The sequence below is a fragment of the Gadus morhua genome, chromosome 15, assembly GCF_902167405.1.
Source record: "Gadus morhua chromosome 15, gadMor3.0, whole genome shotgun sequence".
Taxonomy (NCBI): Eukaryota; Metazoa; Chordata; class Actinopteri; order Gadiformes; family Gadidae; genus Gadus; species Gadus morhua.
This window is the reverse complement of record NC_044062.1, coordinates 4,174,141-4,186,802: the sequence shown is the minus strand read 5'-3', so window position 1 is coordinate 4,186,802 and position 12,662 is coordinate 4,174,141. Positions and strand designations below refer to the sequence as shown.

General features: G+C 49.0%; 1 protein-coding gene across 1 annotated transcript; it reads right to left on the bottom strand.

Moving 5' to 3' along the window:
• Positions 1–139: 139 nt before the first annotated feature.
• Positions 140–11,569, bottom strand: zgc:172136 (FERM_F1_FRMD1 and FERM_C_FRMD1_FRMD6 domain-containing protein). The gene is made up of 14 exons (XM_030378561.1): positions 11,443–11,569; positions 8,823–9,069; positions 8,367–8,457; positions 6,902–6,981; positions 6,594–6,670; positions 5,531–5,729; positions 4,961–5,116; positions 4,443–4,508; positions 3,715–3,783; positions 3,034–3,208; positions 2,195–2,572; positions 1,734–1,856; positions 1,482–1,549; positions 140–1,363 (listed from the first exon to the last, which is right to left on the bottom strand). Exons 2-14 carry the CDS (start codon positions 8,898–8,900, stop codon positions 1,043–1,045), a joined length of 1,881 nt encoding a protein of 626 aa, XP_030234421.1. The 5' UTR covers positions 8,901–9,069; positions 11,443–11,569; the 3' UTR covers positions 140–1,042.
• Between the last annotated feature and the right edge of the window lie 1,093 nt (positions 11,570–12,662).

Genomic DNA, 12,662 nt, shown 5'->3' with positions numbered 1-12,662 from the left:
AGTACGTCAACAGAATCTATCGCGAGATTTGGGAGTGCTCGGCCAGCTTTATTATCGACTGATCGGTAGATGTCGCTATTTCGCTAGTTTCCCCCTACAATGTTCCACTCCATGACATTAATTTGAGTTCAACAAAACCTTTCGGCAATAACTTCAATTTATTGATGATCGTAACTCAATAATGCAGAAGCCTTTTGTTCAGTGTTACATACCGGTATACAAAAACAGATCAATAAAAATCACAGTTGTAGAAATATTGCTGTACAGATACTGTTGTTCTGATAATAAAAGAGATACCGCAGCATGATTAACCTTTGGATGAACGTATAGGGCATATACAAAAAACATGGAGTTCCTTATGAAATGCTTTTCTTTAAAATACATAAAAAAATAAAATGAAATTCTATGATTTGAATGATATGAAGGTTGGTGTACAATGGGGCCAGACAAAAGGTTAACATCCAATATAAACAGTCAATTGATTACTACTCCCACAGATTCTTATACACCAGGTTTAAACCAGAAATTCAGTTTTCCAGACTGCAAGCTTTACACAAGATATCTGAGTAACTTTAAAAAGATGCAATATGGTAAAAAACTATATAGTGTAGTAGTATATACTACAAGTATATACACAATAAAAAAAAAAAGGCAATAAATATTCCGGTCGCCGACTCAAATGCTGTACCTTTCCGTAACCCAGTGCTTAATCTGTCAACAACTGAAGAGAGTTCGAAGACATCCCCCCCCCCCACCCCATCCCTAATAATATTGCACACACACACACACACACACACACACACACACACACACACACACACACACACACACACACACACACACACACACACACACACACACACACACACACACACACACACACACACCGTCACCATCATGCCAGGAAGACGTCACAATGGTGCGTCGCCTCCGAGGTGGAAGACATGGATAAAAAAACAACAACAACAACAACAACAACAACAACGTCACACGCACACACATCCCTGCCTCCGTCCGTCCGTCCGTCCGTCCGTCCGTCCGTCTAAAGTATAAACTCCAGCAGCTGCTCCTCCCCCAGCCGGTCCAGGGAGAGGCAGTTGGGCGCCCGGCGCCCGTAGAAGGAGGGCTTGGCCGGGCAGTGCCCCGGGGGGTAGTACCCGGGGGGGTAGTACCCCGGGGGGTAGCACCCGCGGGGGTCCGCCGAGGACGGGCCCTTGGGTTTGTTGTCCTGGGGGGCCGGCAGCCCGAAGGTGTAGCTGAGGGAGGAGTCCGGGAGGAGCAGGGCCGGCGGCGGGAACAGACGCACGTCGTCCAGACTCTGGCTCTGGCGGTCCACGCAGACGGGGGCCCTGGACTGCAGCACCTGGGGGAACAGACGGCAGACGGCAGACGGGGGGGGCGGGTGGTGAGACAGGAAGTGGGCGGCGGGGGGGGTGGGAGGAAATGATGCGATGAGCGAATGTGAATAACAGACAGCGGACCTTTGCTAGGTTGTTGCGCAGCTGAACCGTGTGGTTGTCGTTGTTGTTGGAGGGAGATCCTTCACCCTCTGTGGAATCGACGAGTACAGGAATTAGCTAATGTTCAGGAAAATACATGAAACGTGACTGATTGATTCTCTTCACTACAGCGGAGCGGACGAGGGTTCCACCGCAGGGAAAAGTATATAGAAGGAACGTATTTGAAACGATTCATCGATTTAAAAAGGGAAACTGAAGAGGAGAGATCCATACGGAGAGGGTCGTTGTCTTTGACGGGGGAAAAGTCCACCGATATGCCCTGGAGAAGATCAGCCAGGTGAAACATGTCCACGTGCTCGTCGACCAGAGTCTCTTCTGTTCTGCTTCTCTTCAACTCTAAGGGAAAGGAAATGAACCAAAACTGTGTTAATAAAACCACTACTAGAAGGGCCCCTAATTTACCACCAGGTGTCCGTGTGCTTAGTGTGCCTCAGTGACATCCAAGTGTCCACCTAGATGTAGGATGGATGGATCCGTCGACCATTATCTATCCATCATTTATCTAGGTGGAACCTACCACATGTGCCGTCACTAAGACACAGGGCTGTACTGGCTAAAGGCACCAACATCTGGTGGTTAAATAGGGGTCCTTTAAAGCTGGAGAAATCAGCCACAGGAAGTTCCTCCCGTCAGGCCTCCCTCCAAAGCCACTCCCCCCCAAACACACGACTCACCGTCCTTCAGAACCTCGTCCGAGTCGAACTCCACCACCTCATCCCCCGAGTCCTCGTCATCCTCGTCGTCCTGCGCGGGGGCATTGACTCCACCCACGTCCACCCCGGAGGTGTGGGAGGAGCCGTGGCTGGCGGCGGAGCTGAAGCACTTCTCCGCCCGCCGCCGCTGCCCGCCGCCCAAGCCCCCTTCGGCGGAGACGGCGGTCCCCACGGAGGCCATCTCCATGGAGACGTTGCCGTGGTGCCGGGCGTCCACCTCGATGCCCGAGCTGCAGGTGGACTGGCGCGAGAGGCGGGGGCTGCCCTCCGAGCAGCAGCAGCCCTGGGGGTCCGTGTCCAGGTCGTCGCTGATGTACGACTCCCGGTAGCGCTTCTGGTCTGGGGACACACGAGAAGAGGGGACGCTTTGATGCGAGATACGAGACCGAGACGGAGGCGTTGCGGTTTTTATTGTACGACCAAAAACATATCGAATAATTCCTAGAAGAATGCGAGAATTGAACTGCAAACTATTAAACCTAACCCTGGAAAGCAGGGGAAACTATATTTTAAGTTAAAAAGCAAACTTTTGCCTCTTGCGTCGATTATTTGACCTTATTTGTATAAATGGGGCACTGGCACTCTGCTTAGCGACTGCAGGTGCGGTCCATGAGATGGTCCATGAAAGATCAGGCCGAAAATCTAGTAGTACACCTTAGGTTAAAGGCTGTGATCTTCTGATCTAGACGGTCCTCAGACCTCCTCCACCTCCTCCACCTCCTCCACCTCCTCCACCACCTCCTCCTCCTCCTCCTCCACCTCCTCCACCTCCTCCACCTCCTCCACCTCCTCCACCTCACCTTCCGTGTCCTCCAGCTGGCGGAGGTGCTTCAGGGCGGGCTGCAGGCTGAGGTAGAGCCGGTGGCAGCTGCTCAGGTGCAGCAGGAGGTGGCGCGAGCGGAACGGAGAGCCCGTGTAGTACACCAGCTTCCTGGCGGACGGCAGGCCATCGGGCTGGATCTCAAACCTCTTGCCCTGGAGCGAGCGGACGCAGATGGGTGGGTTATACACACTGGTGTCTATGTACTAGCACAGTGGTGGCTAGACCAGGGCTTGGCTTTACAATAAGGGTGCAATAATTGGCCATTAATTAACATTAACAATAGTTAATGCAGTCATAAACATTAACAAACAGTTACCTCAATAGTTGATTAACAGTTAGCTAATGGTCTAGTATTCATTTACCAATGCTGGTCCTTGGTAAACCATATTAAACAATGTATAAAATAATACCTTAGTTTACATGAACACCATTACCTTAGTAAACATGAACACCATTGATTACTAGACCGAAAGTAAAACAGTTAACTCACCCTTAGTGAGTTCTTACATAATGCTTACTACCGCATTAACCGATGTAAATTATTTATTTGGGTCACTACAAGGCGTATTGCCTCCATGTTCGGCCCACAGTGGAATGAGCCAGCGAGACATCTTGCCTGATTTCAGCTGAACAGAATTTAAAGTATTCAGACGTTTACCAAGAAGGTGAGTCGCCCGACGTTGCACCAGGGGAAGTCGTACAGCAGCTGACGTAGGTTGTTCATCTCCTTTACGTGAGGAGAACAAGGAAAAATAATCAAACATACTGGACCGACCGTCACCAGTCAAGATCAACCCTCACATATCATACACACAAATTCGACTCATTAAATATAAATTATCCCTCCGTCTTTCCAGTTTTAGTTTCTTGTTTGCTGGGGCCATCTGGACCGTGCCCTGAGCGAGGGCGGCGGGGTCCTTCTGAGATATCTCACGGCCCGCTGGCTACGTAATCAGCCCCACAACCAGACCCATAATCCCTGCAGTTGGTCCACCCCGGACGGATCAAACACATGACAGAGATGGCAGCCTGCACTAACACCCCCCCCGCCCCCCCAAACCTCCTCCTCCCCTGCTGATACAGGGATGGAGTGCCCATGCACACGCACACACACATACACGCACGCGCACACACACACACACACACACACACACACACACACACATTCCTGACATGGTTCGCTCACACACATCCTTCACAAGCAGGGCCACGGGGTTAAGGGGGTTATTGAGGGAACCCAGCACTCTGCTGCTGACGTATGTTGTTGACGCACAAAGACACACACACACACACACACACACACACACACACACACACACACACACACACACACACACACACACCACCACCACCACTGCCCCTACTTCATCTGGCCGACGTACACACCTGATAAACCTGCATTCCTCGCAGAGTCAACCCCAGTAGGGCCGTTCCTCGGTCCTCCTTCTTGTCCTGGGGAGAAGAATAATTCAGGCGGTGGGGGGTGGGGGGGGTTGAGAGGTCAGATAACAAGCCGTGTCAGAGTTGAGCTCCCTCATAGTTCACCGGTTAGGTAAGAGAAAACACTGCTGCTTTCAAAATAGTATTAAAAATCATGAAGTGAGGGCCGGTTTCACAAGCGGCAGATCCATCAACGCAACATGGGTAATGTTGACCCACAGCGTGTTTTTACTCGGAAATAGAGAGAGGAAAAGGAGCTGGTATGAAAAGTGATTCATTTCCACAAGTGCTCATTCATCAGCACCGACGTGATGAAACTCTCCCTTTTTAGTCGGCGAGAAGAAGAAGGAGGAGGAGGAGGAGGAGGAGGAGGAGGAGGAGGAGGAGGAGGAGGAGGAAGAGGAGGAGGAGGAGGAGGAGGAGCGGCGCGTTCGGTACGACACCGGCGTGCGTTGACCTCTGACCTTTTGCAGCCGGTAGTAGGTGACGGGAACGTCCTCCAGCAGGCACGACTCCTTGATGAAGAGCAAGATGGCGTCCCGCGCCGACATGCCCGACAGCTCGCGGTGCACCTTGGGCCCGTGGCACAGCAGGTAGTGGACCCCGCGCTTGGCCACGATCTGGACGCGCCGACGCCGAGAAAAAACACGTCAAAAGCTGCAGTCTCTTGAATGGCTGTTGTTGTTGTTGTTGTGTTGTTATCGCGCAGCACTTTGGATTGTGTGGTTTAAGTCACTATTGATTCAAATGGATCTTAAAAAGGGGTGGATGAAAGAGTTATTTAATGATAATTAATAACATAATGTGATGATGATAATGGTTCAAGTTGGCTTCAAATTCATTCAAACACTTCAACTCAATGATCTCACACACACACACACACACACACACACACACACACACACACACACACACACACACACACACACACACACACACACACACACACACACACACACACACACACCCCCCCCCCCCCTCATTGGACTGTCTCGTAGCCGAGACAGCCGGGCGCATCGCGGCGGACAACGTACCCAGGGAGGGAAGAAGTCCTTGGGCTGGAAGCGGGGGCCGGCCCCCTGCTCCACCTCCTCCAGAGGGGGGTGGTCCCCCAGGTCGGCCTGCAGGGCGTAGCCCGCCAGCTGGAAGTAGACCTCCTCCTGCTGCCGGCACTCGGAGCGAAGCACCCGCTCCCGCAGGTCCGAGTAGTAGAGGTGCCGGGCCTTACGCTCACTGGGGCCACGCAGAAGGTGGTGGAGGAGGTCGTGGTGGTTGGTGTTGAGGTGGAGATGGTGGTGGTGGGTGTTGAGGTGGTGGTGGAGATGGAGGTGGAGGTGGTGGTGGTGGAGGTAGTGGTGGTGGTTGTTGAGGTGGTGGTGGTAGTGTTGGTGGTGGAGGTGGAGGTGTTGGTGGTGGTGGTGTTGGTGGTGGGTGTTGAGGTGGTGGTGGTTGTGGTGGTGGAGGTAGTGGTGGTGGTGGTGGTGGTGTTGGTGGTGGTGGTGGTGTTGCAGGAGGTGGTGGTTGTGGTGGTGGAGGTAGTGGTGGTGGTGGTGGTGGTGTTGGTGGTGGTGGTGGTGTTGCAGGAGGTGGTGGTTGTGGTGGTGGTGGTGGAGGTGGTGGAGGTGGAGGTGGTTGGGGTGGTGGTGGTGGTGGTGGAGGTGGTGGAGGTGGAGGTGGTGTTGCAGGTGGTGGTGGTGTTGCAGGTGGTGGTGGCGTTAACAGGTGGTGTTGGTGGTGGTGGTGGTGGTGGAGGTGGTTGGGGGGGTGGTGGTGGAGGTGGTTGGGGGGGTGGTGGTGGTGGTGGTGGTGGAGGTGGTTGGGGTGGTGGTGGTGGTGGTGGAGGTGGTGGAGGTGGAGGTGGTGTTGCAGGTGGTGGTGGTGTTGCAGGTGGTGGTGGCGTTAACAGGTGGTGTTGGTGGTGGTGGTGGTGGAGGGAGCAAAAGAGACAATAGTAAGGCAACATATGACACCGGTAATTGGATTGATGCGTGTCGCGGCACGCTACGAGGCATGCCAGGCAGAGCGAAGAAAGTCACAGAGAGAGTTGGCTCCCGTTCAGGGGAGCGAGTCATGGTCGGGACATGTGCAGGAACGTACCAGATGAGCCGGCCGTTTTCCACGTAGTACTGCACCTTGAGGAAGAGCACCAGGGGGAGCGGCCTCTTCGGTAGCCCCTACGACGACAAACGCACTCAATAAACACCAGGCAGGGATCTCTTTTTGTCATGCTAAAGAACCAGTATGTCTGAGTGGGGAAGGGTAAGTAGGCCAGTATGGGGGCGCGTGGACAATATACAGGGACATGAGGGGGTCAATGGGGGGCATGGGCAACATGAAAAGGTCACTATGTCGTGGCTACATATGCCATCTGATGGTGCCCGTTTTCTTTTAGTCAATAACTGTACCTTGGGTGAATCCGGCTTGGATTCTTTAGGGAAGTATTTTGTCAGTTTTTCCTCCATGTCCAGGAAGATGTGCTCATTGTCTGGGAAGAACAAACGGAGACAAGAGCACAGTCAGCGGACAAAACAAAAGAACAGTGCGACCAAGCGGAAGGTTTTCCAAACAATAGCCGCAATTAAGTGGAAGAAGAAGAGGCAGAAAAACCCTGTTGCATCGTTAGTGAGTGAGGCTTCCCCCAGGCGTGGCGGCTATGTTGACGGCTAACCGTTCCGCTTTCCGACACGTTTTGCCTCCTTTGATTGTTGATTCATGGCCAACTTGTATTCATCAGCAGTGGTTATCAATGACAAAGGGGGTTCTTTCTTTCTACATCAATCCAACATAGGTTGAGGTACGGTTTACGTCACTTTCTGCCTCAGTTGGGACACGATAACACATTCATTACTGTGACGGACATCCCAACACTGATCTCTTGCTAGCCCCAGAACCTGCGTGGCCTTGGTACAATGCCACAGATATGTTGTCTACCATGTCGCAACCCTCCTCCTCTCTCCCCTTTCAGATGTTAAAACTATTTGACAAATAACGTTCCCCAGATTGCCTCACAAGAGGGGCAATTCCTCTCACCGTATCTCCCTACTCCCTCCTCCACCCCCCCCCCCAACGCTGTGACTCACCCGCACCCCTATTCAGCCCCCCCCCCCCCCTGTGAGCAACACTCCTCTTGTCTTGCTGAGTTGCATCCCCCCACCGCCTCCTCCCCCCACCGCCCCCTCATCCTCCCCCTCCTCCTCCTCAACCCCTCCTCCTCATTTCTCTTTCAGACGAGTACCCCCCTCCCCACCAGTCCATCCAACCCTCCCGCCCTCCCGCCCTCCCGCCCTCCCTCCCTCCCTCCCTCCCTCCCTCCACTGAAGAGCAGGAATGCCAGGAGTGCATTCCTGCCTTAATGAAGTTAATATTGCGAGCATCCAGAGCCTAAGTGCTCCCTGGCCAAACACCAGAAAAACAAAAGGCCCCTTGTGTTGTGCGGTGAGCAATGCAATCCAACCATTACAAAAAAATACATACAGAAGGTGGGGTATAAAAGGAATGAGAGAATTTTTTTTTAAAGGGGATTAGGGCTCCTTTATGAAGATCGAAGGGGCGCGGTGGGTGTGTTGGGACTTTTGTTGTGGTGTTTGTGCCAGTGAAAGAAGGCAAATCCCCATTTTTTCCCCAGTGTGTCAACAGACACCAAATGACAAAGGGCCACAACAACACTAAACCATGATTTGTGATGCGCAAACTCATCAGCCATCACCAGTCACACGTATGAAGACGTGAAGACGTTATCCATCTGATGGACCGAGGCCGGTCCTACCTCATGCGGCGGTCTTGTGCTCTTCTCAGGATCACAAGATCCGATACGTTTCCGGGTCACAGATGTAACAGGGGTCGCCCGTTACACCACACGGCCTGACTTACCTTTGACCACGGTGAGCCCGAAGAAGTGCAGCTCTTTGATCCCCAGCAGCGCAGCCACGTGATTGAAGACGTCCAGGCCGGTGGACTTCAGCTGGACGGAGGTGAAGGGGCAGAGCAGAGTGTGAGTCAACATGCACTCACCAACCAGCGATGCAGAGAACGATAGGGAGGGTTTCAGTCAGGCACTCTGAAGTTCCATAAAAGGCGTTCAAACCCGTCATCTTGGTACTTATTGACCAATAGTTCTTGAATAACCAGTTGTTGTTATTATTCTTATTATAATGAGGGGGGGGGAGAATAAACCAAGATGGTGGTTTGCGATAATGTTTGTGAAATCCTCCTTTGTTTTGGAGGAAGACAATCCCTCCCTAGGATGTTCTAAGAACAAACGGCATGTCCCTTATCAGGGCACCACGTGATAGAGAAGACACAGGGGTGATTCATAGCCACACCTACCCCCATGGGGACGTCCAGCTGCTCTTTGTTGGGGAGGAGGACGCAAATGGTCCTCTCCGGCTTGGCCAAGACCGACATGGCGTCCAGTGGCGGGGTGAGGGGGGGGTGGAGTCGGAAGAACGCAGGTCGACGTCAGTCAAACTGCTACTAGACCCTTCTTTTTCTCCGGGAAAAGGCTGCTTGTTTGGTTTGTTTTTTTATCTCCCCACGACTCTATTCAGGCGGTAGCTCATCTTCCATGGTTGATCTACAGAAGTGAAAGAGCAATCATTAGGGGGGGGGGATTGAGGAAACCTGACCGGGATTTCTAAAAGGAAGCGTTGTGTATTTCATCAGAAATCTTGATCTGGTGTATGAAGCAAGGAATGCATCGCTATATGAGCCATTGGAATCAGATAATGAATATCAGTCCAGGAAATATCAGTGCATCCCTACTGAAAACTATTATGCCTCAAGGGCCCAACGTCTGCTGATTAACCTACGGTTGAGTGACAGGTCATGTATTCACTTGAATCTTTCACATCAAATTAAAAAATGTGTCGGCACCTTAATAGGCCATAACTTAGAACTAAATGGAAAGATGGGAGACAATCATTAATCCCCATCGGTCTAAATATACTCCTCCTCTTAAAAGGTTATACGGTTCAACTAAACAGACAAGTTATGCTGTTTTAAAAACCGAGTTTTAATACTTCCACTGTTACACGACTGCACTGAGATTTAGAGTTCAGAGGAAAAAAACTATGAAAAGCAAACAACGATGTCTGTCTGAAGTAATCTTCTTTACTTAAGAGATGATTTGTTCCTCGACAACATTTGGACGACACTGGGTGGGAAGTTGTGTTACTATCTTGACCTCTATCATCTGATTAACTTCTCAGAATCAATTACCGGTAATCTGATGAATGAGTGCATCTCCATGATTCTAATCCCAGTCTGAATCCCGCGCCGCACAACAACTTGACAAAAAGACCAAGGTAATCCATCTTGGCTACATACATAATCCACATCAAAGAAACACGATGTGTTCAGTGTTCACCAATAACACCCTGATCCCTAATTATCCATGTTATTGAAGCCTTGTTGTGCATCAAAGGTGCACATACCCCCTTACAGTCACACACACACACCAGTCTTAATTTAACACAACTACGTAGATGCTGAAACATCAGTTGACAGCTCGCATACAGACAAAAAAAAAATCACAAGATCTTCACAAATGCAGATATCCCATGTTAATCTTCATAACCTACAAGCAAGGCAGCCCAACATACATCTTGGGTAGGCTAAGGTAAACAAAAGGAACGGTATGGGAGCAGGAGATATTATTTGCTTGCAGGAGAAACACTTGCTCACCAAGTTCAAGGAACATGTTCAAACACAGCATCACTCACACCTGCCCATCTAGGCTAACCAACCTGAAAATCCAGTAGCCTTCAACAGCTTTCACAGCTAAACCCAACTGTTATCTGTGCGTGTATAGTATACACCCTGATATATGTAGGCCTATACGTAGCATGATGTAAGCCTAATATGTGTGATGTAATTGTACTTTTTCTAATCACAGCGAGGGAGTGCTTTATACTTTGTACCAACAACAAATATTGAGATGTTGGAAATGGAGCCCAGATGCATTTGAAGCCAAGTCATTAGCATCAAATCAAGCACTTTAAATTTTAGTTCTTGATATTTTTACATGTTTATGGGTAAGAGTCGTAGGAAGCTCAAATCAAATCCTTTTTAATATTTTGTGTGAGGAATGCCAAAACACTATCAGAACAAGTAAACTGATAGATCTACGGTCAGCAAGATATTTTACATTTGCATTGGGAACATGTTATCCCCTTGGACCTAAATTACTCATAAAATGGGACATGGAATTCCAAGTATATTAATCACAACATGATCACTTAGATATCCATGTTCGACCTGTTTAGGCGCACGTAGGCTACCAATGTCCAAACTAAATCATAAATTCAGTTGTGTTTATGAATCGATCCGAACCGTCATGACCCACAGTCGTGCATCAGTGAGCCCCAACTGACGACTGCAGATGTCCCACTTGATGCTCACCAGTGCGGACCCTGCATCGCCCAGCACAGCCATCTGCAACCCTTAAAACCGCTCTAATCTCTCATGACATGCCGTGCGAGGGACCAACTTTGTCATTGAGCAATTTATAGCACAAACAATTAACCCTGGGAAACACATGCCAACGAATCAAAGAGACCCGACTGGGTAGATAAAATAAAAATGCAAAAATAACTTCAACAATATGGGGGCACATATCGGTAAAGTAAATGTCTGTGTAGACCCATGTCCAAGTAAAAACCGTCACACAATTTGCAAATATATTTCAAAACTCAAGGTTCAACCAACAACACAGGCTACAATTAGTTGGTTACTTAACTTTAGAATAACTACTCACTGTGTTCAGCGACTCATATTATTAGTTGATAAATCCATGCCCCTCAGATCCAAACACACATAACTAAACATAAACATATCTAAACCTTCTCGGTAACGCATTTCTTCCAATGTGTATTAGGTAGGCTATGTATGGTTTGTGTGCAACAAGCGTCACATGCGATATGATGAAAAGAGTAGTCAACCTACTCACCTTCAGAGTATACGAGTGGAAAATTGAACTCCCTAAACACCTGTTGATGCACATTATTCAGCTCGACCCCAGCCTCAACACAGACACTTGTGGAGATGCGTCCAAAATCGCGTGTTGACTTTTTTTCCACCAACGTACTGTGGAAGCGCTCTGGTTGGAGCATACCATTTTCCTTACTAGAGGGGTGTTCAGTTGTAATTTTAATTTAAACTATGCGTAAACCCTAAATGTGTGAATACAATATGCATTTATATTGTGATTTTTCTGTTGAATGGATGATTCATTTCAATATGGGAACCAAACAGAGCAAGTTCGATGTAAAATATAACTTGGATACAGTACACAATACCGCATACGTTTACCCAGATTTGTCACGGATTCCAGTACCTCGAATTTATTCATATTTTGCGGGACGTCCTGAAATAATGTTGTTTTTTTAACATTGTCCTACATTTATCTTGAGCGATTAAAAACTATATATTTAACTATATTGCCTACACATTAGCACACAATATAAATACTGCATGAATATAATTAATTGTTGTTTTGAGTTTTTTGTTCCATATCGACCAATTATTGCAAGAAGTATTTCTTGGCTCATTTTTGTCTAACCCTTTATATACGTTGACGAAATGGTCTCAGCCTTTCTCCGCACACATTTTTTTAAAGCCCGACTCCGTCCCATTCTGTCATCTCTTTCTCGTCGCCTCTCTTTCGATCAGCCAGTGTATGTAAATTAGGCCCTTTGCTGGACTGGGACCCACATGACGTCACCCCGCAACACCACCCTTCCCCAAACGGCCTTCACTAGTCGGTGCATTAGGAGACTCGGGGCGCGGGGAAGGAGGGGGCGCTGTGGGAGTTTCATTTGGCAGCTCACAAAGGGCGCCCCTTGTTTTCGGGGATCCAGTTTTTAATCAGACTGAGACGGGGCAGCCCCCCCATCCGTCACTCTTTCCAAATTTAGATCCACTCGAAATGAAAGCACGATGAGTCAGTGAGTGAGTATGTCGGTCGGGTAAAATGTGTCGTTTCAACGAGAACTTGAGAACATGTGACTCATCGCTGTGTTTGTAATTTTTGCTAATTGTGATGCTGTATCTTCAATGTTTTTTATATGTATATTTTATAAAATCCGTTTAGATTATTCGATGCCACAAATTAAAATATGATCCGTAATAGATTATTATTTGGTCAAGTAAAAACAGTAAAAACAGCAA

What these genes read in the sequence shown, in the direction of transcription:
- zgc:172136 (XM_030378561.1), bottom strand. Translation starts at nt 8,900, where the DNA reads ATGTCGGTCTTGGCCAAGCCGGAGAGGACCATTTGCGTCCTCCTCCCC. An exon ending in GAAAACGGCCGGCTCATCTG is followed by an intron (nt 5,730 to 6,593) that starts GTACGTTCCTGC and finishes GCGTGGCCCCAG; the next exon opens with TGAGCGTAAGGCCCGGCACC. An exon ending in TGCGCAACAACCTAGCAAAG is followed by an intron (nt 1,364 to 1,481) that starts GTCCGCTGTCTG and finishes CTGTTCCCCCAG; the next exon opens with GTGCTGCAGTCCAGGGCCCC.